This window comes from Nycticebus coucang, chromosome 6 (assembly GCF_027406575.1).
Source record: "Nycticebus coucang isolate mNycCou1 chromosome 6, mNycCou1.pri, whole genome shotgun sequence".
NCBI lineage: Eukaryota > Metazoa > Chordata > Mammalia > Primates > Lorisidae > Nycticebus > Nycticebus coucang.
Genome location: NC_069785.1, coordinates 98,089,929 through 98,115,000, shown reverse-complemented (window position 1 = coordinate 98,115,000; position 25,072 = coordinate 98,089,929). Strand labels below are relative to the sequence as shown.

General features: G+C 46.7%; 1 protein-coding gene, 1 non-coding gene and 1 pseudogene across 2 annotated transcripts; 1 reads left to right on the top strand and 2 right to left on the bottom strand.

The window, feature by feature from the left end:
* Positions 1–25,072, bottom strand: part of LOC128588807 (tolloid-like protein 1) — a 506,486-nt pseudogene that overhangs the window by 130,415 nt on the left and 350,999 nt on the right.
* On the bottom strand, positions 8,041–9,640 carry LOC128588457 (tripartite motif-containing protein 60-like). The gene has a single exon (XM_053595272.1). It carries the CDS (start codon positions 9,632–9,634, stop codon positions 8,219–8,221), a length of 1,416 nt encoding a protein of 471 aa, XP_053451247.1. The 5' UTR covers positions 9,635–9,640; the 3' UTR covers positions 8,041–8,218.
* On the top strand, positions 18,660–18,796 carry LOC128589489 (small nucleolar RNA SNORA2/SNORA34 family). Its single transcript, XR_008381055.1, has one exon. It is a non-coding gene; the product is annotated as a small nucleolar RNA SNORA2/SNORA34 family (small nucleolar RNA).

The following is a 25,072-nucleotide window of genomic DNA, read 5'->3' as shown; positions in this document are numbered from 1 at the left end:
GTTAATTTTGGAAAAGAGGTGGTTGTCTCCTTGCTCAAAGCCAATGTACCTTTTAACCTGGAGGATATTACTGCAGGGGGTCAGAAGCAAAATGGGGCTAGTTGTGTTCACCTCCCTTCCACTGGTACCGGCTGGGTGACAGAAAAAGACTTATCTCTTAAAAAAATCAAAATTTCATGCCTGTAATCCTAGCACCTTGAGAGGCCATGGTGGGTGGATTGTTGGAGCTCAGAGTTCTAGATCAACCTGAGCAAAGGTGAGATCCCCGTCTCTACTAAAAATAGAAAAACTGAGGCAAGAGGATTGCTTGAGCTCCAGTTTGAGATTGCTGTGAGCTGTGATGCCATAGCACTCTACCCAGGGGGACAGCTTGAGACTGTCTCAAAAAAATAAAAAAATTAAAGTTTAAAAAGACAAGTGGAGAACACAGACACACAATCAGTGCATGTGTGTGTGATCATTAAAATGGCTTTGAAATAAGCTACTACCTTAGAATTTAGTCAAAAATTTTAAATGGCTAAAGGAGATTAAGTTCAATTACGCTAAAACCATGTACAGCAGTGGTTCTCAACCTTCCTAGTGCCACAACTGTTGCTGTCCACTGGCCTCGTCAGAGACATGGAGGTAGACACTGCAGACGAAATGAATGATTTATTAAGGGATGGGTGGTGCTCACTCAGGCACAGCAGCAAATGGCCGTTCTCATTCACATTCTCATATACCCAAAATCATCAGATAGAAATAATTCAAGAACAAGGAAGACAATCGGTAAAGATGCCTTATCCGAGTTAATCCACAAAGTACGTACACACCTTTCTAAACCAAGAATACCTTGTTTAGAGATAAACAACAATGGAGATGAACCACAAAGGGCCAGGTTGTCTGTTCTGTATGCCTACTTCTCTATATGATTAACTGAAAGTTTTTGTGTAAATAGAGGTAGGGGATTAAGTGCAATGGTCCATTGCCCCAGGCAGATGCTCTGTCTCCAGCTACAACTTGGCGAGAGCCCTCCAGGATATTCTTTCCTTTAAGGCATGACTGCCTGCATTTTTCAGCAAAGCCGCTTATGTGAGCTGGGGGAGAATATCCCCCAAAACTCACATCTAGCCCAAGTACTGGAAATATCCTTTCTCAGGGTCTCGTGACTTCAAGGAGCACAAATGAGACTGATTCACCTACAAGGGTGCAGTGGATTGTGCTCCTTCACGCGACCCTTTAATATAGTTCCTCATGTTGTGGTGACCCCCAACCATAAAATTATTTTCATACACCTGAATTTGCACGGGGTGTATGTGATGGTTTTAGGAGACTCCTGTGAAAAGGGTTGTTCAACCCCCAGAGGGGTTGCAACCCACAGGTTGAGAACCACTCATGTAGAGTCTGGTAGTAACAGACGGTCTGAATAAATCTCTAATAATTTTCCTGCTTTGAAAATGTGTCTTGTCGGGTGGCGCCTGTGGCTCAGTCAGTAAGGCGCCAGCCCCATATACCGAGGGTGGCGGGTTCAAACCCGGCCCCGGCTGAACTGCAAAAAAAAAAAAAAAACCGGGCGTTGTGGCGGGCGCCTGTAGTCCCAGCTACTCGGGAGGCTGAGGCAAGAGAATCGCTTAAGCCCAGGAGTTGGAGGTTGCTGTGAGCTATGTGATGCCATGGCACTCTACCGAGGGCCATAAAGTGAGACTCTGTCTCTGAAAAAAAAAAAAAAAGAAAATGTGTCTTGTCATGTATGGAAGGCGGTGACTGTGAGGGGTGCTGGCAGGTGTGGGGTCTGAGCATCTTGATTTCTTTCTTTCTTTTTTGGTGTTCATTTATTTTTTATTTTTTGTGGTTTTTTGGCCGGGGCAGGGTTTGAACCCGCCATGTCCGGCATATGGGGCCGGCACCCTACTCCTTTGACCACAGGCGCTGCCCCTCTTTCTTTTTTGTTTTATTTTTCAGAAATGGGGTCTTGGCTTGGCACCCGTAGCTCAGTGAGTAGGGCGCCGGCCACACACACAATGGCTGGCGGCTTCAAGCCTGGCCCAGATCTGCTAAAGAATAATGACGACTGCAACCAAAAACTAGCTGGGCATTGTAGCAGGCACCTGTAGTCTCAGCTACTTGGGAGGCAGAGGCCAGAGAATCGATTAAGCCCAAGAGTTTGAGGTTGCTGTGAGCTGTGAGGCCACAGCACTCTACCAAGGGCAACATAGTGAGACTCTGTCCCAAAAAAATATTAATAAAAAAATAAAAAATAAATGAATAAATAAAAAGTTTTGGTGGCACCTATAGTTCAGGGGGTAGCACACCAGCCACATACTACATACAACGAGGCTGGCGGGTTTGAACCCAGCCCAGGCCAGCTAAACAATGACAACTACAACAGAAAAATAGCTGGGCATTGTGGTGGGCACCTGTAGTCCCAGCTACTTGGGAAGCTGAGGCAAGAGAATTCCTTAAGCCCAAGAATTGGAGATTGCTGTGAGCTGTGACACCACAATACTATCGAGGGCGACATAGTGAGACTCTGTCTCCAAAATAAATAAATAAATAAATAAAATAAAATAGAAATGGCGTCTTGCTTTGTTGCCCAGGCTGGAGTGCAGTGACTATTCACAGGAGCAATCCTACTACTGATCAGCAAGTGGTCCTGACCTGCTCAATCTCTGACAGGGGCCAGTGCACCCCTCCTTAGGCAATCTGGTTCCCCCCACCTCCAGGTGGTCACCACATGGATGATGGACTTAGTGTGGACACCTGATCAGCATAGTGAACCCCAGCCTAGAACTGCTGGACTCAAGCCATCCTCCTGCTTCAGCCTCCTGAGTAGCTGGGACTACAGGCAAGGGCCACCACGTTGAGCCACCTGTGTTTCTTGTCCTCTTTCCACAAGTCCACCACCGTGACTTCCTTCTGCAAGCCCCACCCAGTACGCATAGTCGAAGCTGGCCAGATAGTGCTTCTTGCTCGTGAGATTATGGATCTCTGCAGAAATCTGCACGCCAATTAGCAAATTTGCAAAGCAAGAATCCATTTGCATGTCACAATCAAGTCAAGACCAATGTGGCAATCGAAGACACACTGGTTAAATTGTGGTATATGTATACCATGGAATACTATGCAGCCTTAAAGAAAGATGGAGACTTTACCTCTTTCATGTTTACATGGATGGAGCTGGAACATATTCTTCTTAGTAAAGTATCCCAAGAATGGAAGAAAAAATACCCAATGTACACAGCCCTACTATGAAACTAATTTGGGACTCTCACATGAAAGCTATAACCCAGCTACAACTTAACAATAGGGGGAAGTGGGAAAGGGGGTGGGTGGGTAGAGGGAGGGGAATCGGTGGGATCACACCTGTGGTGCATATTACAGGGGTATTTGCGAAACTTGGTAAATGTAGAATGTAAATGTTTTGGCACAGTAACTGAGATAACGCCGGAAAGGCTATGTTAACCACTGTGATAAAAATGTGTCAAACGGTTTATGAAGTGAGTCATAATCATATCATTGTATAGTTATGATTTAATAAAAAAATTAAAAAAAAATTATAAAAGGAGTTAATATAGAGCTGCTCTTAATTATAGTAAAATTTCTAAGATGGTAGTTTTGAAGCAATTTTTCCTTTCTCTGTTTTGTAGTGTCTAAGGTTAGGAGTATGTTCATGATTTTTTAGTGAACTGTAAAATTGCCCCAGAAGTTTGTTTAAGAGGATAGCAAGTGGGCGGCACCTGTGGCTCAGTCGGTAAGGTGCTGGCCCCATATACTGAGGGCGGGTTCAAACCCGGCCCGGGCGAACTGCAACAAAAAAATAGCCAGGTGGGTGGTGCCTGTGGCTCAGTCGGTAAGGTGCTGGCCCGAGGGTAGCAGGTTCAAACCCGACCCCGGCTGAACTGCAACCAAAAAAAAAAAAAAAAAAAGGGCGGCGCCTGTGGCTCAGTCAGGAAGGCGCCGGCCCCATATACCGAGGGTGGCGGGTTCAAACCTGGCCCTGGCCAAACTGCAACCAAAAAATAGCCGGGCGTTGTGGCGGGCGCCTGTAGTCCCAGCTACTTGGGAGGCTGAGGCAGGAGTATCGCTTAAGCCCAGGAGTTGGAGGTTGCTGTGAGCTGTGTGAGGCCATGGCACTCTACCTAGGGCCTTAAAGTGAGACTCTGTCTCTACAAAAAAAAAAAGAAAAAGAAAACACATCAAATATTTATCTTAATTTAGGGAGGACTGATCCTTTCAAACTCAAGATTCCCACTGCTGATAAGTAACTAATGCTGGAGGTGAACCTTCTTCCTTAATCCTGGGCTGACAGGCAGAGACTGTTGGTACTTCAGTGTAGCCACCTCTCCTCCCAGACTCCACTGTCCACTGGCCAGAGCCTCCCCTGGGCTTGAGGGGTTACTGGGGTGAGCACTGAATGCCTGTGTCCTGAGCCCCCTCACCTGGTCACTCACACCTTCCTATGCCCTGTGAGTTAAAAAAAAAAAAAAATTTAAGTATAGGATATTAAGCTATAAACATTTTGATGTCAACAAAGGAGACTTTTCTTTTTTTTTTTTTTTTTTTAGACAGAGTCTCAAGCTGTCACCCTGGGTAGAGTGCAGTGGTGTCACAGCTCACAGCAACCTCAAACTCATAGGCTTAAGTGATTCTCTTGCCTCAGCCTCCCAAGTAGGTGAGACTACAAGACACCTGCCACAATGCCCAGCTATTTTTTGTTGTTCTTGCAATTGTCATTGTTGTTTTAGCTGGCCCGGGCTGGGTTAGAACCTGCCAGCTTTGCTGTATATGGCCAGCACCCTACCCACTGAGCTACGAGCGCCACCAACAAAGGAGAATTTATTAACCAACTTTGTGTGTGGGAATTACTTATAGAAGATGCTAAAGTCGGGCGGCGCCTGTGGCTCAGTGAGTAGGGCGCCGGCCCCATATGCCAAGGGTGGTGGGTTCAAACCCAGCCCCTGCCAAACTGAAACAATAAAAAAAAACAGTCGGGCGTTGTGGCGGGCGCTTGTAGTCCCAGCTGCTCGGGAGGCTGAGGCAAGAGAATCGCGTAAGCCCAAGAGTTAGAAGTTGCTGTGAGCCGAGTGACGCCACGGCACTCTAACTGAGGGCGGTACAGTGACACTCTGTCTCTACAAAAAAAAAAAAAAAAAAAAGAAGATGCTAAAGTCATCAAAGAAATACCATAAAGGAGGCTCGGCGCCTGTGGCTCAAGTGGCTAAGGCGCCAGCCACATACACCTAAGCTGGTGGGTTCGAATCCAGCCCGGGCCCGCCAAACAACAACAATGGCTGCAACCAAAAAATAGCCAGGTGTTGTGGCGGGCGCCTGTAGTCCCAGCTACTTGGCAGGTGGAGGCAGGAGAATGGCTTGAGCCCAAGAGTTGGAGGTTGCTGTGAGCTGTGATGCGACAGCACTCTACCCAGGTTGACAGCTTGAGGCTCTGTCTCAAAAAAAAAAAAAAAAAAGAAAACCCAAAAAAGAAATACCATAAAGGAAAAGAATGATACATATAAAGTTAGCGACCTTAACATGAGAATACTACATGCACAAAACAGAGTTTTCAAAGAAGATAAAAACAAATCTTATGTGTGTGACAAGAGAAAATCAATCTGAAAAGAATATTTTACACAAACTGTCAACTCAACTGTCAGTCAACAACATAGAAATTATAAGAGACTTACAATTTGTTATATGTTGATAAAATACTCAATTTCTTGGAACAGAAAGCATATTTCAGTCTTCCAATATTAAAAGTTGTCAAGGAGACAGGGCGTGGTGGCTCATGCCTGTAATCCTAGTACTCTGGGAGGCTGAGGTAGATGGATTGCTTCAGCTTACAAGTTTGAGACCAGCCTGAGCCCAAGCAAGACTCTCCCACCCTCAGCCCCAAAACAAGCTGGGTGCTGTGGCGGGTGCCTGTAGTCCCAGCTATTCAGAAGGCTGAGACAAGAGAATCGCTTGAGCCCAAGAGTTTGAGGTTGCTGTGAGCTGTGATGCCATGGGACTCGACCAAGGGCAACAAAGGGAGACTCTGTCTCAAAAAAAAAAAAAAAAAAGTTGACCAAGGCTGGGCACAGTGACTCATACCTGTAATCCTAGCACTAAGGAGGCCAAGGTGGGAGAATCACTTGAGTTTAGGAACTTCAGACCAGAGACTGCACTCTAGTCTGGGAAACAGGGTGAGATTCTATTTTAAGAGAAAAGAAAAATGTTGACCAAAAAGTTTGATAAAATGTGGAGAAAATTTTAAACATACCTGGAGGTTGATGTATATTTAAAAGAAGCAACTATAGGCCAGGCATCATGGCTCACACCTGCAATCCCAGCACTCTGGGAGGCAAAGGCAGGTAGATTGCCTGAGCTCTGGAGTTGGAGAAATAACTGATCCTGAGAAATAACAAGATCCTGTCTCTATTAAAAACAGAAAAATTGGCCAGTCATGGTGCCTCATGCCTATAATCCTAGCACTCTGGGAGGCCAAGGCAGGAGGATTGTTTAAGCTCAGGAGTTTGAGACCAGCCTGAGCAAGAGTGAAACCCCCATCTATACTAAAAAAAAAAAAAAAAAAATAGAAAAAGCAGCTGGGATTCGTGGCAGGTGCATGTAGTCAATGCAGTACAATGCCTGGCTGGTTTTCCTATTTTTATTTTATTTTTTTGAGACAGAGTTTCACTTTTGTTTGTTTTCACCTCAGTAGAATGCAATGGCGTCACAGCTCAGAGCAACCTCAAACTCTTGGGCTTAAGCAATTCAAGTAGCTGGGATTACAGGCGCCCGCCACAAGGCCTGGCTATTTTTTGTTGCAGTTGTCATTGTCCTTGCTGGCCTGGGCCAGGTTCGAACCCGCCATCCCTGGTGTGCGTGGCTGGTGCCGTACCACTGTACTACGGGCACTGAGTCTGGTTTTCCTATTTTTAGTAGAGACGGGGTCTCACTCTTGCTCAGGCTGGACTCCTAAGCTTAAGCAATCCACCTACCTTGGCGTCCCAGAGTACTGGGATTACACCGTGCCCAGTCTGTTTGTGTGATTTCATGTAGCATATGCATATGTGTGTGCATAAAGTAAGTACATAGGAGACTGCATTATAAGAACAGTGATAAATAGAATATTTGACAGGAAGATGAAAAGATATCGCTGAAGGAAACAGAAACTTGAAGAAAAATCAAGATGAATTACCATATTACTTATCAGATTGGCATAAATAATCCATACATAATATTATTAAAGTACAAATGGTACAAATATTCTGAAGGGGAGGTAATTTTACATATGCATCAAAGTTCCTGGACTTTGTACACTCTCCCATATACTTTATATCACCTCTAGACTACTTACAATGCTTAATATGATGTAAATGCTTTGTAAAGAGTTGATACACTGCATTAATAGAGAATTATGACAAGAAAAAGTCTGCACATGTTCAGTACAGATGCCACCATCTATTTCTTTTTTCCCCCAAAGAGACAGTCTCACTTTATTGCCCTTGGTAGAGTCCTGTGGTGTCACAGCTCACAGCAACCTCCAACTCTAGGGCTTAAGTGATTCTCTTGCCTCAACCTCCCAAGTAGCTGGGATTACAGGCGCCCGCCACAACGCCCGGCTATTTTTTTGTTGCAGTTTGGCCGGGGCCGGGTTTGAACCCACCACCCTCGGCATGTGGGGCCGGCGCCCTACCCGCTGAGCCACAGGCGCCGCCCGGCAATTTTAAAATATGTTATCAGACATGTTAAGTAATATAATTCTCAAAAAATATTTTGTGTTAAAATGCAAAACAGGGCGGTGCCTGTGGCTCAGTCGGTAAGGCGCCGGCCCCATATACCGAGGGTGGCGGGTTCAAACCCGGCCCCGGCTGAACTGCAAACCAAAAAATAGCTGGGCATTGTGGCGGGAGCCTGTAGTCCCAGCTACTCAGGAGGCTGAGGCAAGAGAATCGCTTCAGCCCAGGAGTTGGAGGTTGCTGTGAGCTGTGTGATGCCATGGCACTCTACCGAGGGCGATAAAGTGAAACTCTGTCTCTACAAAAAATAAATAAATTAATTAATTAATTAAATAAAATGCAAAACACCTGACAATTGATATTCAGATCTATGAAGGTGTTATTATGAACATGTTTTCACAGTTGCTAAAAATGAAGAAGAAATTCTATTCTGGTTTTCAGTGGTAAAACTTAAAAAGATTACAGAAATAAGATTAAAATTATTAGCCAAGCTATCCATAAAAACTGAACCAGGTTCGTTATCTTTCATAATCTGATACTGAACAGATTTTAAGAGGTTCTGAATCTGTTCCAGCGTAGAAATAAGGCCAAACGGGTTCTGTGAAAGAATCATTAAAAGTATAGAGAACAGACCTGTTATTCATGTTGTAAAAAGAGACCTCACCCAAATCATAGTCCAGAAAAATTCCAATCCTATTGGGTCTTACCACAGGCAGGATGTGGGCTCTCTTAGGGCCTGATACTACATAGCCACTCCTCATGTATCGCCCAATTGCCCAGAATCCACCCAGAACTGATGGCTGTTCCTGCCAGTTCCTAACAACGTAGTCTTGATGTATGCCCAGTATCCATTTAGGCTTCTTTCCCACATCTACCTCCCAGTAATGTCTGCCAGAACTAAATCTCTGAGAAGCCAGGACAGCAGGGCAAAGATCAAATCTCCTTGGGCTACAACTACCTTTTTGCTTCATTCTTCCATATCGCACAACTTTTCGATCCTCAGAGACAGTAAGTTGAGGATGTGCAGTGTCAACATCTAGAATCACATCTGCTTGAAATGGCTTGATAATTCTGTATAAGCCAGAATACTGGGGAGGAAGGCTAAGGCCATGTTTCATTAACCTAAATGAAAAGAGTTCAGGATATTTTAGCTTTTGATACCTGTGGTTGATAGTCTTAATGTGTGTCAGTAATTCCAGGTCTGACTGCACACATTTGCCGTTTATCTCCCTCAGAAGATGTTTTAATGAGGAAACCTCATTTGAAAATGTTACAATGTTCTCATTTAGTTTTGTTAAAATGTCCATCTCTTCATCTTGCATCTGTTTAAGAATAGCCTCTTGTTCATCCTGTAAAAACAGTTTAATTTCCTCAAACTCAGAATTGATTTCTTCTTTCCTACATTCTACCTTCTTTTCCAGCTCCACTGCCTTGCTGCCTTGCAGAACAATCACTTTTTCAATTCGTTCTATATTAGTCTTCAGAGGCTCAATGCTACATTCTAGATTTTTTCTGTGGTAAGAGGCAGCTTTGCTAATGGAGCTAATGTAGTGCTTCTGATGTTTAGTGGAAAAACTGCACTGTGTACATAAGATCTCTAGATCCTTCACACAGAAAAGGGTCCGAAACTGGTTATGCTTTTCACACACAGCCTGCTCTTTCTGCCTCTTCCTCTTGCTCCTTCTGATCTGCAGTTCCTTAGCAATTTCAGTCAAATTACGGAGCTGAGGGTTCCTCCTGAAGTTCCCATATGGAAAGCAAAAACGGCAGACAGGACAGGGAAAGGCATCGTCTAGATCCTTCCAGGATATACTGAGGCAGGAGCGACAGAAGTTGTGCCCACAGTTGATGGTCACTGGGTCTTTCAAGTACTCCAGACAGATGGGACAGGTAGATTCCTCTTGGAGGTCCACCAGGGCTGTCTCAAATTCCATGGAGCTGTGAACAAAGGCAGTGGATAAGGTAAACTCCCTTGGCAAGGCCTGCCCCTGTAGAGCTCAATCCCAGTGAGAAGTGGGTATCCCTCCTAGACCTTGCAAATCAACCAGGTTTCAGTTGCACTTTCCTGGCATGCTGAGGACACTCACTTACTTGTCTTCATTATCCCCTGATCCTTAACTTGGAGAACAATAATAATTCAAACTTGGGCGGCGCCTATGGCTCAAAGGAGTAGGGTACTGGCCCTGTTCAAACCCAGCCCCGGCCAAAAAACTGCAAAAAAAAAAAAAAAATTCAAAACTTATCAGATTAGCCCATCAGAACCTAAATTTCTTGAAGAAACAAGCGACAGATGTAATGGAACAATTATTCCTGAGGGTGAGAAACAATTTTTCTTTCTTTCTTTTTTTTTTTTTTGAGACAGAGTCTCACTCTGTCACCCAGGCTAGAGTGACAGTGTCAGCTTAGCTCACAGCAACCTCAAATTCCTGTCTGCCTCAGCCTCCCAAGCAGCTGGGACTACAGGTGCCTACCACAATGCCTGCCTAAGTTTTCTATTTTTAGTAAAGATGGGCCTCACTTTTCCTCAGGCTGGTCTCCAACTCCTGGCCTCAAGCAATCTTCTTACCTCAGCCTCTTGAGTAACTGGGACTATAGGTGTACACCATAATGCCTGTCTAATTTTTTTTTTTTTTTTTGTAGAGACAGAGTCTCACTTTATGGCCCTCGGTAGAGTGCTATGGCATCACACAGCTCACAGCAACCTCGAACTCCTGGGCTTAGGCCATTCTCTCGCCTCAGCCTCCCGAGTAGCTGGGACTACAGGTGCCCGCCACAGCACCCGGCTATTTTTTTGTTGCAGTTTGGCCGGGGCTGGGTTTGAACCCGCCACCCTCGGCATATGGGGCCAGCGCCATACTCACTGAGCCACAGGCGCCATCCTCTTTTCTTTTTTTTTTTTTTTTTTTTTTAGAGACAGTCTCACTGTACCGCCCTCGGGTAGAGTGCCGTGGCCTCACACGGCTCACAGCAACCTCTAACTCTTGGGCTTAAGCGATTCTCTTGCCTCAGCCTCCCGAGCAGCTGGGACTACAGGCGCCGGCCACAACGCCCGGCTATTTTTCTGTTGCAGTTTGGCCGGGGCTGGGTTTGAACCCGCCACCCTCGGTATATGGGGCCAGCGCCCTACTCACTGAGCCACAGGCGCCGCCCCTCTTTTCTTTTTTTTTTTTTCAGTTTTTGGCCGGGGCTGGGTTGGAACCCACCACCTCCAGTATATGGGGCCAGCACCCTACTCCTTGAGCCACAGGTGCCACCCTCGTTTTTTCTTTTCTTTCTTAAAGAGTCTTGCTCTGTCAGCCATGCTAGAGTGCAGTGGCCTGATCATAGCTCACCACAACCTCTTAACTCCTGGGCTTAAGCAATCCTCCTGCCTCCCCTCCCAAACAGCTAGGACTACAGGCATGCATCACCAGGCCCTGCTAATTTTTTTCTTTTTTTTTTGTGAGACAGAGCTTCAAGCTGTCGCCCTGGGTGGAGAGCCATGGCATCATAGCTTACAGTAACCTCCAACTCCTGGGCTCAAGCGATTCTCCTGCCTCCACCTCCCCAGTAGCTGGGACTACAAGCCCCCACCACAATGTCTGGCTATTTTTTGGTTGCAGCCATCATTTTTGTTTGGCAGGCCCGGGCTGGATTCAAACCCAGCATCTTAGGTGTATGTGGCTGGTGCCTTAGCTGTTTGAGCCACAGGCACCGAGCCTGCTAATTTTTTTTTTTTTAGTAGTGATGGGATCTTGCTCTTGCTTAGGCTGATCTTGAACTCCTGAGCTCCAGGGATCCTCCCATCTTGGCCTCTCAGAGTACTAGGATTATAGGCATGAGTCCTACACAGGACATTTCTCAAGTTTGTGTTTGCAGCACGTGCCTTGAGAGAACAGAAAGGGTGTCACTGTAGGACAAAGACAAGGCTCGCTATATAAATGGACTCCCACCCTCTGGGTTCACTGCCTTGATGAAAACCCTCATTGTGCATAGGATCTAACATGGTCTGGTCTCTGCATATCACCTGTGGGATGCAGAAGGTATAGGGAACCAACACAAATATGATGTTCACGCTGTTGGCTGTGCCAGGAGTAACAAATAAAAAAAACTCTTTGTCTGTGACCCAAGAGTGCTGTGTCTCCTAGAAGCATCCATGAAATATTAACAGGCTAGCCGGGCGTTGTGGCGGATGTCAGTAGTCCCAGGTACTTGGGAGGCTGAGGCAAGAGAATCGCTTAAGCCCAAGAATTGAGGTTGCTGTGAGCTGTGATGCCACAGCACTCTACCTAGGGTGACAGCTTGAGACTCTGTCTCAAAAAAAAAAAGAAATATTGACAGACTAACTTATAAGCCTGCAAATAAGAGTAAAATCTCAAGCCCTGACAATTATCTTCAATTTTAAGTATGACTTACAAGCCTGCAAATAGAGTAAAATCTCAAACCCTGACAATTATTATCTTCAATTTTAAGTGTGGAATTTCAATTTATAAAAATTTGAGGAGGCTGAGTGAGATGGCTCCCAACTGTAATTGTAGCACTCTGGGAGGACAAAGTGGGTGGATCACTTGTGCTCAGGAGTTTGAGACCAGCCTGAGCAAGAGTGAGACCCCATCTCTAAAAATAGCTAGGCATTGTGGTGAGTACCTGAAGTCCTATAGTAGGAGGCTAAGGCAAAAAAAATCATTAACCCCAAGAGTCTGAGATTGCTGTGAGCTCTGATGTCACAGCACTCTATGGAGGGTGACAAAATGAGACTGTCTCAAAAAAAAAAAAGTTGACAGGCTTCTGTTTTTCAATAGTGAGGAATTATACAAAATAAATGATAGTGCCCTTCAACTCTTTCAATGTAACTTTTCATAGGTAGCAATGTCTCTGCATGAGGTTCTAATTCTTGTTTTATTTTTATTATTATTTTTTTTTTTTGTAGAGACAGAGTGTCACTTTATGCCCCTTGGGTAAAGGGCCATGGAATCACACAGCTCCCAGCAACCTCCAACTCCTGGGGTTAAGCGATTCTCTTGCCTCAGCCTCCCAAGTAGCTGGGACTACAGGCGCCCGCCACAACGCCCAGCTATGTTTTGGTTGCAGGTCAGCCTGGGCCGGGCTTGAACCCACCACCCTTGGTATATGGGGCCGGCGCCTTACCAACTAAGCCACAGGTGCCGCTCACTAATTCTTGTTTTAAAATACCTTATCTAATGTTTGGGCTGCGTAAATGGGGAAGTCTTAAAAAATTGTGTACAGGGTGGTGCCTGTGGCTCAAAGGAGTAGGGCACCAGCCCCATATGCCGGAGGTGGTGGTTTGAAACCCAGCCCCAGCCAAAAACTGCAAAAAAAAAAAAAAAATTGTGGACAAAGCAATACAGCCAGTAGTTTGCCTTTTTCCCATAGACTCTAATTTCCCTAACCCACCTTCCAAGCTCAGGCCATTTTCATAGTCCAAGCTACAAACATCAGCCCTTCTATTGTAACTACCTTCTTGCTCTTGACAAAGAATTTCTCTAAACTCTAGCTAGGCTCTTCTGAAGCCTTTTCTAAACTAGACCTCAACCTTGGTCTATAAAGTCTTGAACAAAATACTAACACAGTTGATTAAGTCCTATCAACTTAAGCCTACATTCCTAGGATGACATCAGCCCCCTTTAAAGTGCCTAGCTGAGAAAATTCAAGGTGCCAAAACAATTGTTTATTCCAGCTAACATCTGAAGATGGGGCCTCTGCCTCCAGCCTCTGTGGGAGGGTAGGAGTTTAACTTATAAGCTGGTGAGGAAACCTAGATGTTTTACACTAGGTTTCGCTTTCTCACTTTTTCTAATTTTCCACTTTCCTGACTCTACTGAGCTTCTGCTCACCTCCTCTGTGTCCTCATTCTCCCTTTAAAACACTCAGTCACTTCTGTATAAATCAAAACTGAGCTCTTGGCTCCCTACCTATGGCTCAAGTGGCTAAGGCGCCAGCCACATACACCTAAGCTGGTGGGTTTGCATCTAGCCTGGGCCCACCAAACAACAATGGCTGCAACAAAAAATAGCCGGGCGTTAAACACCTCACATATATCTTTAAAAAAAAAAAAGACAGCCGGGCGTTGTGGGCGCCTGTAGTCCCAGTTACTTGGGAGGCAGAGGCAGGAGAATTGCTTGAGCCTAGGAGTTAGAGGTTGCTGTGAGCTGTGATGCCATGGTCCTCTACGCAGGGTGACAGCTTGAGGCTTTGTCTCAAAAACATATTACTAGTTAAAATCCATCCTTAACAGTTTACCTAGTGTCTGGCATTGCTTATCTTTCATGGACTCCCATCACCTCAATCAATTCCATAATTCTATGGCTTTGGAAACACAAACCTAATCCCACTGCCTTGCAATTTCCTACTTTGCAACAACAACTTGTCTTACTTGAACAATTACTAGACCAACCGACCTTTTTTTTTTTCCTTGCCCTGGGTAGTGTTGTAGCATCATAGCTCACAGCAACCTCAAATTCCTGGGTTGAAGTGATCCTCCCGCCTCAGCCTTCTGAGTATCTGGGACTACAGGTGCCAGAATACCTAGTTAGTTTTTCTATTTTTAGTAGAGACTGGATCTGGCTCTTGCTCTGGCCTCCTAAACTCAAGGGATCCACCCACCTCAGGCTCCCAGAGTGCTGGGATTACAGTCGTGAGCCACTGGATGTGGCTAACAACCAACATCTTGACTAAACTATCTTTTCCTGGCTCCACTTTTCTATCACATCGAAGATCATAGCTACCATTTTACGTTTCTTTTGTCAACCTTTGGTTAAAGACTGTAGAGTGTAAGGCTCATGGTGTGAATACTTTCCCATTTTTCTCAAAATTGTGTATTACCTACTCTTGTTCTATGTAGGTTAATGTTGAGTTCCATAAAAATTAGTACTTAGCATTATAAATGTTACTATTAATGGAGATCTGTGGTAGACATCTCGCTGTCAAAAATACTTATTTTTCATTTCCTTCTGTAGCCCAGGTTGAGGGGCACTGGCACAATCACAGCTCACTATGACCTTGAACTCATGGGCTGGAGATATTCCAAGCTAAATCTCTTCCTTAACTGGGAACACAGGCTGCCACCACCAGGCTCACCTGGCTAATTTCTCTCACTGTGTTGCCCAGGCTGTTCTAGAGGTGCTGGTCTTAAGTGATCCTCCCCACTCCGCCTCCCAAAGTGCAGCAATTACAGGCCTGAGTTACCAAGCCTTGTCCCTCTATTACTTTAGATAATTCATTAGGCAGGCTCAGGTCCATTCGAACCTACTTTAGATAATTCTTTACATAACTGGGCCTTAGACTTTCTCATCAGAAAACCTTAAGTACATAGTCATTTCCTACCCGCAGGATCCTCCTGAGGACAAAAGGAGCTTAAATCCGACAGGCAGGCGCCAGCGCAGTAGGGCGGAGACCCTTCACTCACACACTCACCGTGATCCTTCCGTGGCTGCGCGGCTGCTTTCTACACCGGAGCTGAGGTCGGCGGCGACCTCACCGGGTCCCACCTCCTCTCTGCCTTCAGAGCTCCAGCCACCCTTCCGCCTCGGCCTCCCGAGCAGCCAGGACCTCGGACCGTCACCAAAACGCCCGGCTAACTTTTTTTTTTTGTAGAGACAGAGTCTCACTTTATGGCCCTTGGTAGAGTGCCGTGGCCTCACACAGCTCACAGCAACCTCCAACTCCTGGGCTTAAGCGATTCTCTTGCCTCAGCCTCCCGAGTAGCTGGGACTACAGGCGCCCGCCACAACGCCCGGCTATTTTTTGGTTGCAGTTTGACCGGGGCCGGGTTTGAACCCGCCACCCTCGGTATATGGGGCTGGCGCCTCACCGACTGAGCCACAGGCGCCTCCCACGCCCGGCTAACTTTTAAGCATTTTTGGTGGAGACCAGCTTGGGCTGGGTGGAGACCAGCCCAAGCTGGTCTCCAAATCCTGGCCTCAAGGGAGCCTCCCGCCCTGGCCTCCACACCGAACGCTGGGACCACAGGGGCGAACCGCCGCAGAGCCTGAGGAGGCCGCTGGGGGCCGCCGCGACCCCGAAGTTTGGGCACAGCCAACGTTCAGGAGGCCCCTGTCCCGTAAAGGCCCTCCTGGACCAGTCCTGCGGCCTTCGCAGCTTACCAGGAGCAAGTGGGTCAGGGGCTCAGGCCTGAGGTTGCACAGGACTCAGAGAACAGCAGTGGCGCAGGACTGAGACGTGGAGTCCCCGCGCTGCGCAGTTCTGAGATGCGCACTGAGTAGGCGTGGCGATGGGCGGGGTCCCTGGACTGGGCCGGAACGGTCCGCGCATGCTCAGTGACCCGCAGCGCGGGGTGGTGGTGGCGCCAAACCTTGCCCCGGGCTGAAGGCGGCTTCAACTGACGCTACGAATCCCAATGGCTAGCTTTTCAGTTTTTATTCCTATGAACTACTTGAGGGTCGAAGTAAGGCCGGGCATATTGATTTCAAGCTGGTTTTGTTTTTTAGTCCTCTTTAGATTCTAGATTCAGACTGGTTTTATTTATTTATTTATTTATTTTGAGACAGAGCCTCAAGCTGTCGCCCTGGCATCACAGCTCACAGCAACCTCCAACTCCTGGGCTCAAGCGATTCTCCTGCCTCCGTCTCCCAAGTAGCTAGGACCACAGGCGCTCGCCGCAACGGCCTGGCTATTTCTTGGTTGCAACCGTCATTGTTGTTTGGCGGGCCCGGGCTGGATTCAAACCCGCCAGCTCAGGTGTATGTGGCTGGAGCCTTAGCCGCTTGAGCCACAGGCGCTGAGCCTCAGGCTGGTTTTAAAAGCTTTGTGACCACGTCTTCTGATGGGTAAGAGAGTGGAGACCTCTGCAAAGGAGCTGCCTCCCTTGTCGGGGATCACCAGGTGGAGCAGAAGAGGGAGTGGTTTTCAAATGCAAGAGGAAGGGTGGTCTCCTTGGGTCAGATTGCATTTATATTGAGTTGCTGGGTTGGGCCCTCCCTGTGGATTATGCCCACGGCCTTGGGCTCACCAAGGTCTCCTCTGAAGATGTGGCTTTTGAGTGGATGTCAGGGGATGAATATGAGTTTGTTGGACAAATGTGATTTCGCAATCTTTAAGGCTGATTAATAATTGTACGCCCTTTGGCCGGGTGCTGTGGCTCACACCTATAATCCTAGTGATACCGGAATTTCGCTCTTCAGTAGGTTCTTGGTCTTGGTGATTCGAAGAATGAATCCGCGGACCACAGATCAGTGGTAAGACAGGATTTATTTACAGGAAAGAATACAGAAGTGCCAGAGCTCCTGGTAGAGAGAGAAAAGTCGAGTCAGGAGAGAAAAGCTCTTTCTCTCCCTGTCTGTCTGTCTGTAGGCTCTTTGTCTAGGGGTATATATAGTCGCATGGGGGCCTCTGTAGTTACATTTAGTGGGGCTTGATAGTTACATTTAGGGTGTCTGGGACATGTCTGGAACAACATGTCTGGGTGGCAAATGAATGGCTAAAATCCCTTTCATTCCCAGCCCTAGGAAATAGGGACCCCCTGCCCACCTTCCACCCCGTTGGTTCTGCTGCTTACTGCCATCGCGCCAACATCACCAAGGCAGAGGCAGTGGGTCCACGGCACCCAGATGCACGAACTGGCTGGGATGCCACTTGTTCTGTACCACTAGCACTCTGGGAGACAGAGGCAGGTGGATTGCTTGAGCTCACAGGTTTGAGACCAACTTGAGCCAGAGCCAGACCTCATCACTAAAAATAGCGTTGTGGCCAGTGCCTGTAGTCTCAGCTACTTGGGAGGCTGAGGCAATAGAATTGCTTAAGCACATAAGATTGAGGTTGCTGTGAAGTGTGATGCCACAGCACTCTACCGAGGGTGACAAAGTGAGACTCTGTAATAATAATAATAATTATTATTATTGTAGGCCCTCCTTAATTTTTCCAGCTTGGTACATGAAGCGCTGAAAGAGGCTAATGTTTGCAAAGGAAATCATACAGTTGGCATATTGCTTTTCTTTTACTTTTCCTTTCTTCTTTCCTTTTTTTTTTTTTTTTCTGAGACAGTGTCTCAAGATGTTGAGGGTTGAGTGCTGTGGCATTATAGCTCACAACGACCTCCAACTCTTGGGCTCAAGTGATCCTCTTCCCTCAGTATTTCTATTTTTAGTAGCGCGAGGCTCTCTTTTTACTCAGACTGGTCTGGAACTCATGAGCTCAAGCTATCCGCCCGCCTCGGCCTGCCTGAGTGCTCGGATTACAGGAGTGAACCACCTCCCCAGGCCCGGCCTTTCTTTTTATTCCTTCCTTTCCCTTATTTTCTTTCTTTTTTTTTGAAACGAGTCTCACTTTGTTGCCTTCTGTAGAGTGCTGTGGCACAGCTCCAACTCTTGGGCTCAAGCAATTCTCTTACCTCAGCCTCCCAAGTAGCTGGGACTACAAGCACCTGCCACAACGCCCTGCTATTTTTTGTTGCAGTTTGGCCAGGGCTGGGTTCAAACCCGCTGCCCTCGGTATATGGGGCTGACACCCTACTCACTGAGCCACAGGCACCGCCCTTTTTTTCTTTTTTTAAGACAGAGTTTCACTTTGTTGCCCAGGCTAGAGTGCTGTGGTGTCAGCCTAGCTTTCAGCAGCCTCAAAGTCCTGGGTTCAAGCGATCCTCCTACCTTGGCCTCCACAGTACCTGTGACTACAGGTATGAGCTACCTTGCTGGTCACCTATCACTTTTCTATTGACAACTTGAGACTAGTTTCCCAGAAGTATAGCCAACTGTGGTGAGGTTTGGGATCTGATGGAAGAGTGGGGAGTGGGAACAAGGACCAATGAGTCAGAGCTTCCCTGTCTTTGGTACTGAAGAGGCAGAGAAGAGGGTGAGTACAGTCCATAGGGGCCTGTTGTTTTCCCCTGCTGACAGCATCTGGAGTCAGTCAAGTGAAACACAGGAAAGGAGACTCCCTAAAAACTTCTAATTCTGAATAGGGCTTGACGTTACCCTGTTGGTGAGTCAAGAAGTGGAACTAGCGTTGGCCCTGAATCAAGGCCAGCAGTTTGCTGAAGCTGTTGGTTTCAAGCGGGAGCCTAAAGAATTATCTTTCTATGGTCTGTTGGCCATTTCAGAACTTTGGAAATGTAATGGTTAATTTATTAGAAAGAAACAGTATGGGATGGCACCTGTGGCTCAAGTAGTAGGGCGCTGGTCCCATATGTCGGAGGTGGCGGGTTCAAACCCAGCCCCGGCCAAAAACCACAAAAAAAAAAAAAAAAAAAATTGCAAAGAAAGAAACAGTATGAGTCATTGGTGATAGATGTAGGCTAGTGTGATTTGTAGTCTTAATACTGGGGTTCCAAAATACCCAGAAAGTATTATTATATTTATCTCACAAGGATATTTAAGTTACTTGTTAGAATTATAATACTGTTAAATCTTAATTACAGCTCCCCAAAATGACTGTGGGTTTTTACCCAAAATAAAAAGATAATTCTACAGTATGAACTTCAAAAAAAAAAAAAAAAAAAAAAGAAGTGAAACTAGGTTCTGCTCTGCAAGGACAGAAGGAGCTGAGAGTTCCCAATTACCCCCGACCAGTGCACCCAGGGCAGTGGCCCAGCCCACACTGAGCCATTACAGAGAGCAGAATAGCTGACCCAGGAGCCCACCAGGGGCCACAGATGATCAAGACTAGTTGAGGCCTGGAGCCTTTGGCTGGGCTTGAACTGAGGACAGTATCCATGTGGGAGGAACCTTGCAGAGCTCAGGTTTTTTATTTTATCTTAATTAATTTTATTTTTCTTGGGGGGGACAGAGTCATTTTGCTGCCCTTGGTGGAGTGTTGTGGTGTTATAGCTCACAGCAACCTCAAGCTCTTGGGCTCAAGTGATCTTGCCTCAGCCTCCCAAGTAGCTGGGACTGCAAGTGCCCGCCACAATGCCAGGCTATTTTTGAGAGATGTGGTCTCGGTCTCACTCTTGCTCAGGGTGGTTTTGAACTCCTGAGCTCAAGCTCCACCCACCTCAACCTCCCAGAATGCTAGGATTACAGGCGTGAGCCACTGTGCCTGGCCCACTTTTGACTCTTAAACCTAGTATTGGGATTTTTTTTTTTTTTAGTTCATGTTTCTTATTACTTCCCAATGCCTGATGTAACAGATTCAGAACGTCAATAGCCATGGCCCACTAGAAGCCAGGGGTCAGTTCTTTTTTTTTTTTTTTTTTTTTGAGACAGAACCTCAAGCTGTCTCCCTAGGCAAGAGTGCTATGGCATCATAGCTCACAGCAACCTCCAACTCCTGGGCTCAAGTGAGTCTCCTGCCTACACCTCCCAAGGAGATGGGACTATAGGCACCTGCCACAATGCCTGGCTATTTTTTGGTTGCAGCCATCATTGTTGTTTGGCAGGCCCAGGTTGGATTCAAACCCGCCAGTTCAGGTGTATATGGCTGGCGCCTTAGCCGCTTGAACCACAGGTGCCGAGCCAGGGGTCAGTTCTTGATACACATAGGTTCTTGGGTGGGATATAGAGCATACAACAACTGAAGCACACTTACTCTCAGGTCATAGGATGGCATGACAGTCACTGAGCAGAATCCCTCAGGTGGCTTCTCCTGAGAAGGGATGTTGGGTCACCACTGGCAGGTGGCAGGTGGTGGGAGTGGGGCCATTCCCACACAGCACCTGGAGAATGCTCTTTGAAGATCCCTGGGGCCAGATCCTCTAAAATGTCTTGATCCAGCTCTCCCTTCTGCCAGACCCCATTTCTAGGTCCTAGAAGGGTCCAGAGAGAAAAGTTTCTGGCCAAAGTGCTGATGGGGTGGAGGGGTAGATAGGCTTGAAAAGTCTGTGGCTGAAGCTCCTCTACCACTTGTCACCTCTACCACCTGTCATCCCTTTCTAAGAGGGTGGAAAGCTTACCTGGGTCCTTTCCAATTCTCTCTGTTCAGGCCCTGGAACTTCTTGGTTGGACTCCACACAACAGGTAGTGGGGAAGGCTGTGCTAGCAGGAGCCCCATCAGCCTGTTCACACTACTTCATAAGAGCCTGGCTACAGGGGACACTCCATCATTCCCACTTAGTCATACTGTTTCTGCTGAAAGCAGGGACCCCAGACTCTCTGTCCATCCCTTATGGGAACAGGTTGTGAGATGTCAAGAGTTCTGGACTTGCGCCAACCAGTCTATGGAGCTTGTAGAAATGTGAGCATCCCCTTTCCAGGCAGCGTGAGGCCCAGGATGGCATGACAAGAATGTGGGCCTGTGCCAGACTAGCAGGAGTAGAAGAGGGTAGGAGGGGAATCAAGAAAAGAGATGCAGGCTGGAGGGTGCTTCCCACATCTGGTGAATTGTTCCCAAGTCTTCATTGCTGACGAAAGTTTTTTCTTTTTTTTTTTTTGTAGAGACAGAGTCTCACTGTACCTCCCTCGGGTAGAGTGCTGTGGCGTCACACGGCTCACAGCAACCTCTAACTCTTGGGCTTACGCGATTCTCTTGCCTCAGCCTCCCGAGTAGCTGGGACTACAGGCACCCGCCACAATGCCCAGATATTTTTTTGTTGCAGTTTGGCCAGGGCTGGGTTTGAACCCACCACCCTCGGCATATGGGGCCGGCACCCTACTCACTGAGCCACAGGCGCCGTCCTTTTTTTTTTTTTAGAGACAGAGTCTCACTTCATTGGCCTTGGTAGAGTGCTGTGGTGTCACAGCTTACAGCAACCTCCAACTCCTGGGCTTAGGCGATTCCCTTGCCTCAGCCTCCTGAGTAGCTGGGACTACAGGCACCCGCTACAATGCCCTGCTATTTTTTTGTTGCCCTTTGGCTGGGGTTGGGTTCGAACCCGCCACCTTCAATATATGGGGCCTGTGTTGTACCCACTGAGCCACAGGTGCCATCCTGATGGAAGTTCTTTTTTATATCATGTGAAAATTACAGAATTTCGGGTGGTGCCTGTGGCTCAGTGAGTAGGGCGCCGGCCCCGTATACTGAGGGTGGCGGGTTCAAACCCAGCCCTGGCTGAACTGCAACCAAAAACTAGCCAGGCGTTGTGGCAGGCACCTGTAGTACCAGCTGCTCGAGAAGCTGAGGCAGGAGAACACGAAAGCCCAAGAGCTGTAGGTTGCTGTGAGTCCTGTGACATCATGGCACTCTAACGAGGGTGGTAAAGTGAGACTCCGTCTCTACAAAAAAAAAATAAAGAAAATTACAGAATTTTACTTCTTGGAAGGAGCCTCATGCTAAGTTGCCTATAGCTCATCTGCTGTTTTTTCAAAGTGTTCTGTATAATCAGAATACCTATAATTATTCATTGGAAACACCTAAAAAAGATTACCTATGACAACAGAAGGATGAGAAACAAAATGATCTTTGGAATATCTTGAATTCTGTGCCACACCAATTCCTATTATTAAAATAAGCAGTTTTCAGGGCGGCACCTAACCTAACCCTAACCCTAACCCTAACCGAGGGCGATAGAGACTCTGTCTCTACCAAAAAAAAAGAAAAAGCAGTTTTCGGCTTGGCGCTTATAGCTCAAGCGGCTAAGGCGCCAGCCACATACACCAGAGCTGGCTGCTTCGAATCCAGCCTGGGCCTGCCAAACAACAATGACAACTACAACCAAAATATAGCCAGGCATTGTAGCGGGCACCTATAGTCCCAGCTACTTGGGAGGCTGAGGCAAGAGGATCGCTCAACCTTCATGAGTTGGAGGTTGCTGTGAGCTGTAACGCTACAGTACTCTACGGAGGGCGACAACTTGAGGCTCTGTCTCAAAAAAAAAGAAAGGCAGTTTTCTAAGTAATATAGCTATATTTTGTTTTTATACTTATATCAAAATAGTGATTGATATCTTTATGTCATGTTACCAACTCTGATACCTTAAATAATCTAGCATTCAAACCAAGGAGCAGTATTAAAAAAAAAAAAAAAATTACGGGCTGGTGCCTGTGGCTCAAGGAGTAGGGTGCCGGTCCCCGCCAAAAACTGCAAAAAAAAAAATTACCATCAGTGCGAAAAGGTAAATATGTATGCTGACAACTTTGAAGATAGTATTATTTTTTATTTTATCAATAATGTTTTTGAAAACCAGCTTATTTACAAAAGATTGATAAATTCATGTGAACTTGAAAAGCATTTAGACTTATTTAATTTATGAGTGCTTCTTTTTTTTTTGTAGAGACAGAGTCTCACCTCATCACCCTTGGTAGAGTGCGTGGCGTCACAAAGCTCACAGCAACCTCCAAATCCTTGGGCTTAGGCGATTCTCTTGACTCAGCCTCCCAAGTAGCTCGGACTACAGGTGCCCACCACAACGGCCGGCTATTTTTTTGTTGCAGTTTGGCCGGGGCTGGGTTTGAACACGCCACCCTCACCATATGGGGCTGGCGCCCTACCCACTGACCAACAGGCACCGCCCCAGAGTGCTTCTTAATTTATAAGAACATTTGGTAACATGTAGAAACAAGATATAACACAATACATGTATATACATAAAATACACCTAAACAAATATATACTTATGCTTGCAAACAAAGATCCAATAGTGTTTTGTTTCTTTTTGAGACAGAGCCTCAAGCTCTCACCCTGGGTAGAGTGCTGTAGCATCACAGCTCACAGCAACCTCCAACTTCTGGGCTTAAGCAATTCTCTTGCCTCAGCCTCCAAAGTAGCTGGGACTACAGGCACCCGCCACAACGCCTGGCTATTTTTTAGTTGTAGTTGTCATTATTGTTTGGCAGGCCCGGGCTGGATTCGAACCCGCCAACTCAGGTGTATGTGGCTGGCACCTTAGCCGCTTGAGCTACAGGCGCTGAGCCAAGATCCAATAGTTTTACCTCTTAAATGTAGCCATGAAATATTGATATGCCACACTACCCTGGTTAGGGCAGCCTTCCTATTTTCATCCTTATGGACTATGGTGAGGCACCGTTGCAGGATCAACCCATTTCCAGCCTGGACCTGTGAAGTTTCAACCCCCATCCTTTCCAAGGCTCCAGTCTTTGCCTGGGTCCCAGATCACCTGCACATGTGATCCCAGGTGGCCCCCTGACACCAACACTCTCCTTGGGCCCAGGCTCTGAAGGTATTCAGAAATGTCTGTGGTGGTTCCCTCCACACCAGCATGGACTAACGGCTCCTCCTGTCCCTTGTAGCTCAATCATGTCCCTCTTGGTCTGGGTTAGAACAGACAAACAGCACAAACTGTCCTTTCACCGAGGACTTCTGCATTTGGCTCCTTCACACCTGATAAGCCTTTAGAGTCTACTTTCTGTCACTTTATTGGGCAAATTCCTGATAGTGTCAGTTCAATAACTTCCTGCTGTGGGCATTTTCTGTTGACTTCTGCCTGGGAGTTGGTTTGGGAGTGATGTGAGTGATGGGGATATAAGATTTGTTCTATGGTCCTTGGTTCTCCCATTATTTCACCAGTGAAACTCCTTTAACTTAATTAGTAAATTATGTCTGGGTTGATTAAATATTTAAGAAGTTCTCATTTTGGCTGTGTGAGGTGGCTCACTCCTGTAATCCTAGCACTCTGGGAGGCTGAGATGGATGGATTGCCTGAGCTCACCAATTTGAGACCAGCCTGAGCAACACTGAGACCCCGACTCTAAAAATAGGCAGGGGTTGTGGTGAGTACATGTAGTCCCAGCTAATTGGGAGGCTGAGGCAAGAGAATTGCTTGAGCCCAAGAGTTTGAGGTTACCATGAGCTTTGATGCCACAGCACTCTACCAAGGGCAACAAAGTGAGAGACTGTGTCTCAAAAAAAAAGTTTCCATTTTGTTTTGGTCGGGCAGACTGTTGTACCCAGGAGTTCCACAAAGACCACACTTCCAAGCAAGTGAAATGTACAGTAGTGGGCGGTGCCTGTGGCTCAACGGGGTAGGGCGCCTCTCCCATATGCCAGAGGTGGTGGGTTCAAGCCCAGCCCTGGCCAAAAACCACAAAAAAAAAAAGAAAAAAGAAATGTACAGTAGAGTCCTTTTATTGAAGAGCCGGCTGGCGACTGCCTCAGCGTCCCAATAGGGGGTTTCTGAGAGCAGCCCCTAGTGCTTAAGGAGTCGGGTTTTTAAGGCTTGGTCTGCATCCTGGTTGGCATGCAGGCTGTCCAGATGCATTCGGGTGGGATAGCAAGCAAGCATTGTACAGAAGCAGAATTTTGCAGAATCATACATTTTTGTTTTAATATTTTCCTCCATACATCTTTGTTTCAGTATTCTTTCCACTTGGTATTGTTTAACCATCAGTCTGGGGATAGTCAGTTTGTTTCCCAGGGAGTTAGTCAAGCCAGAAGTTAGGGAGTACTTTCCCTTCTATATTGGGAGTGAACTAAACTTACTCCATTTTGCTGAGGGCTTGCAGCCCAGAAATTTGTCAGGAGTTAACTGGTATTTTTCCATTATGGCTTAGGCCTAACGAGACAGATGCAGGATTTTGCTGGCTAGT

Coding starts and splice junctions, on each gene's coding strand:
- LOC128588457 (XM_053595272.1), bottom strand. CDS start 9,634: ATGGAATTTGAGACAGCCCTGGTGGACCTCCAAGAGGAATCTACCTGT.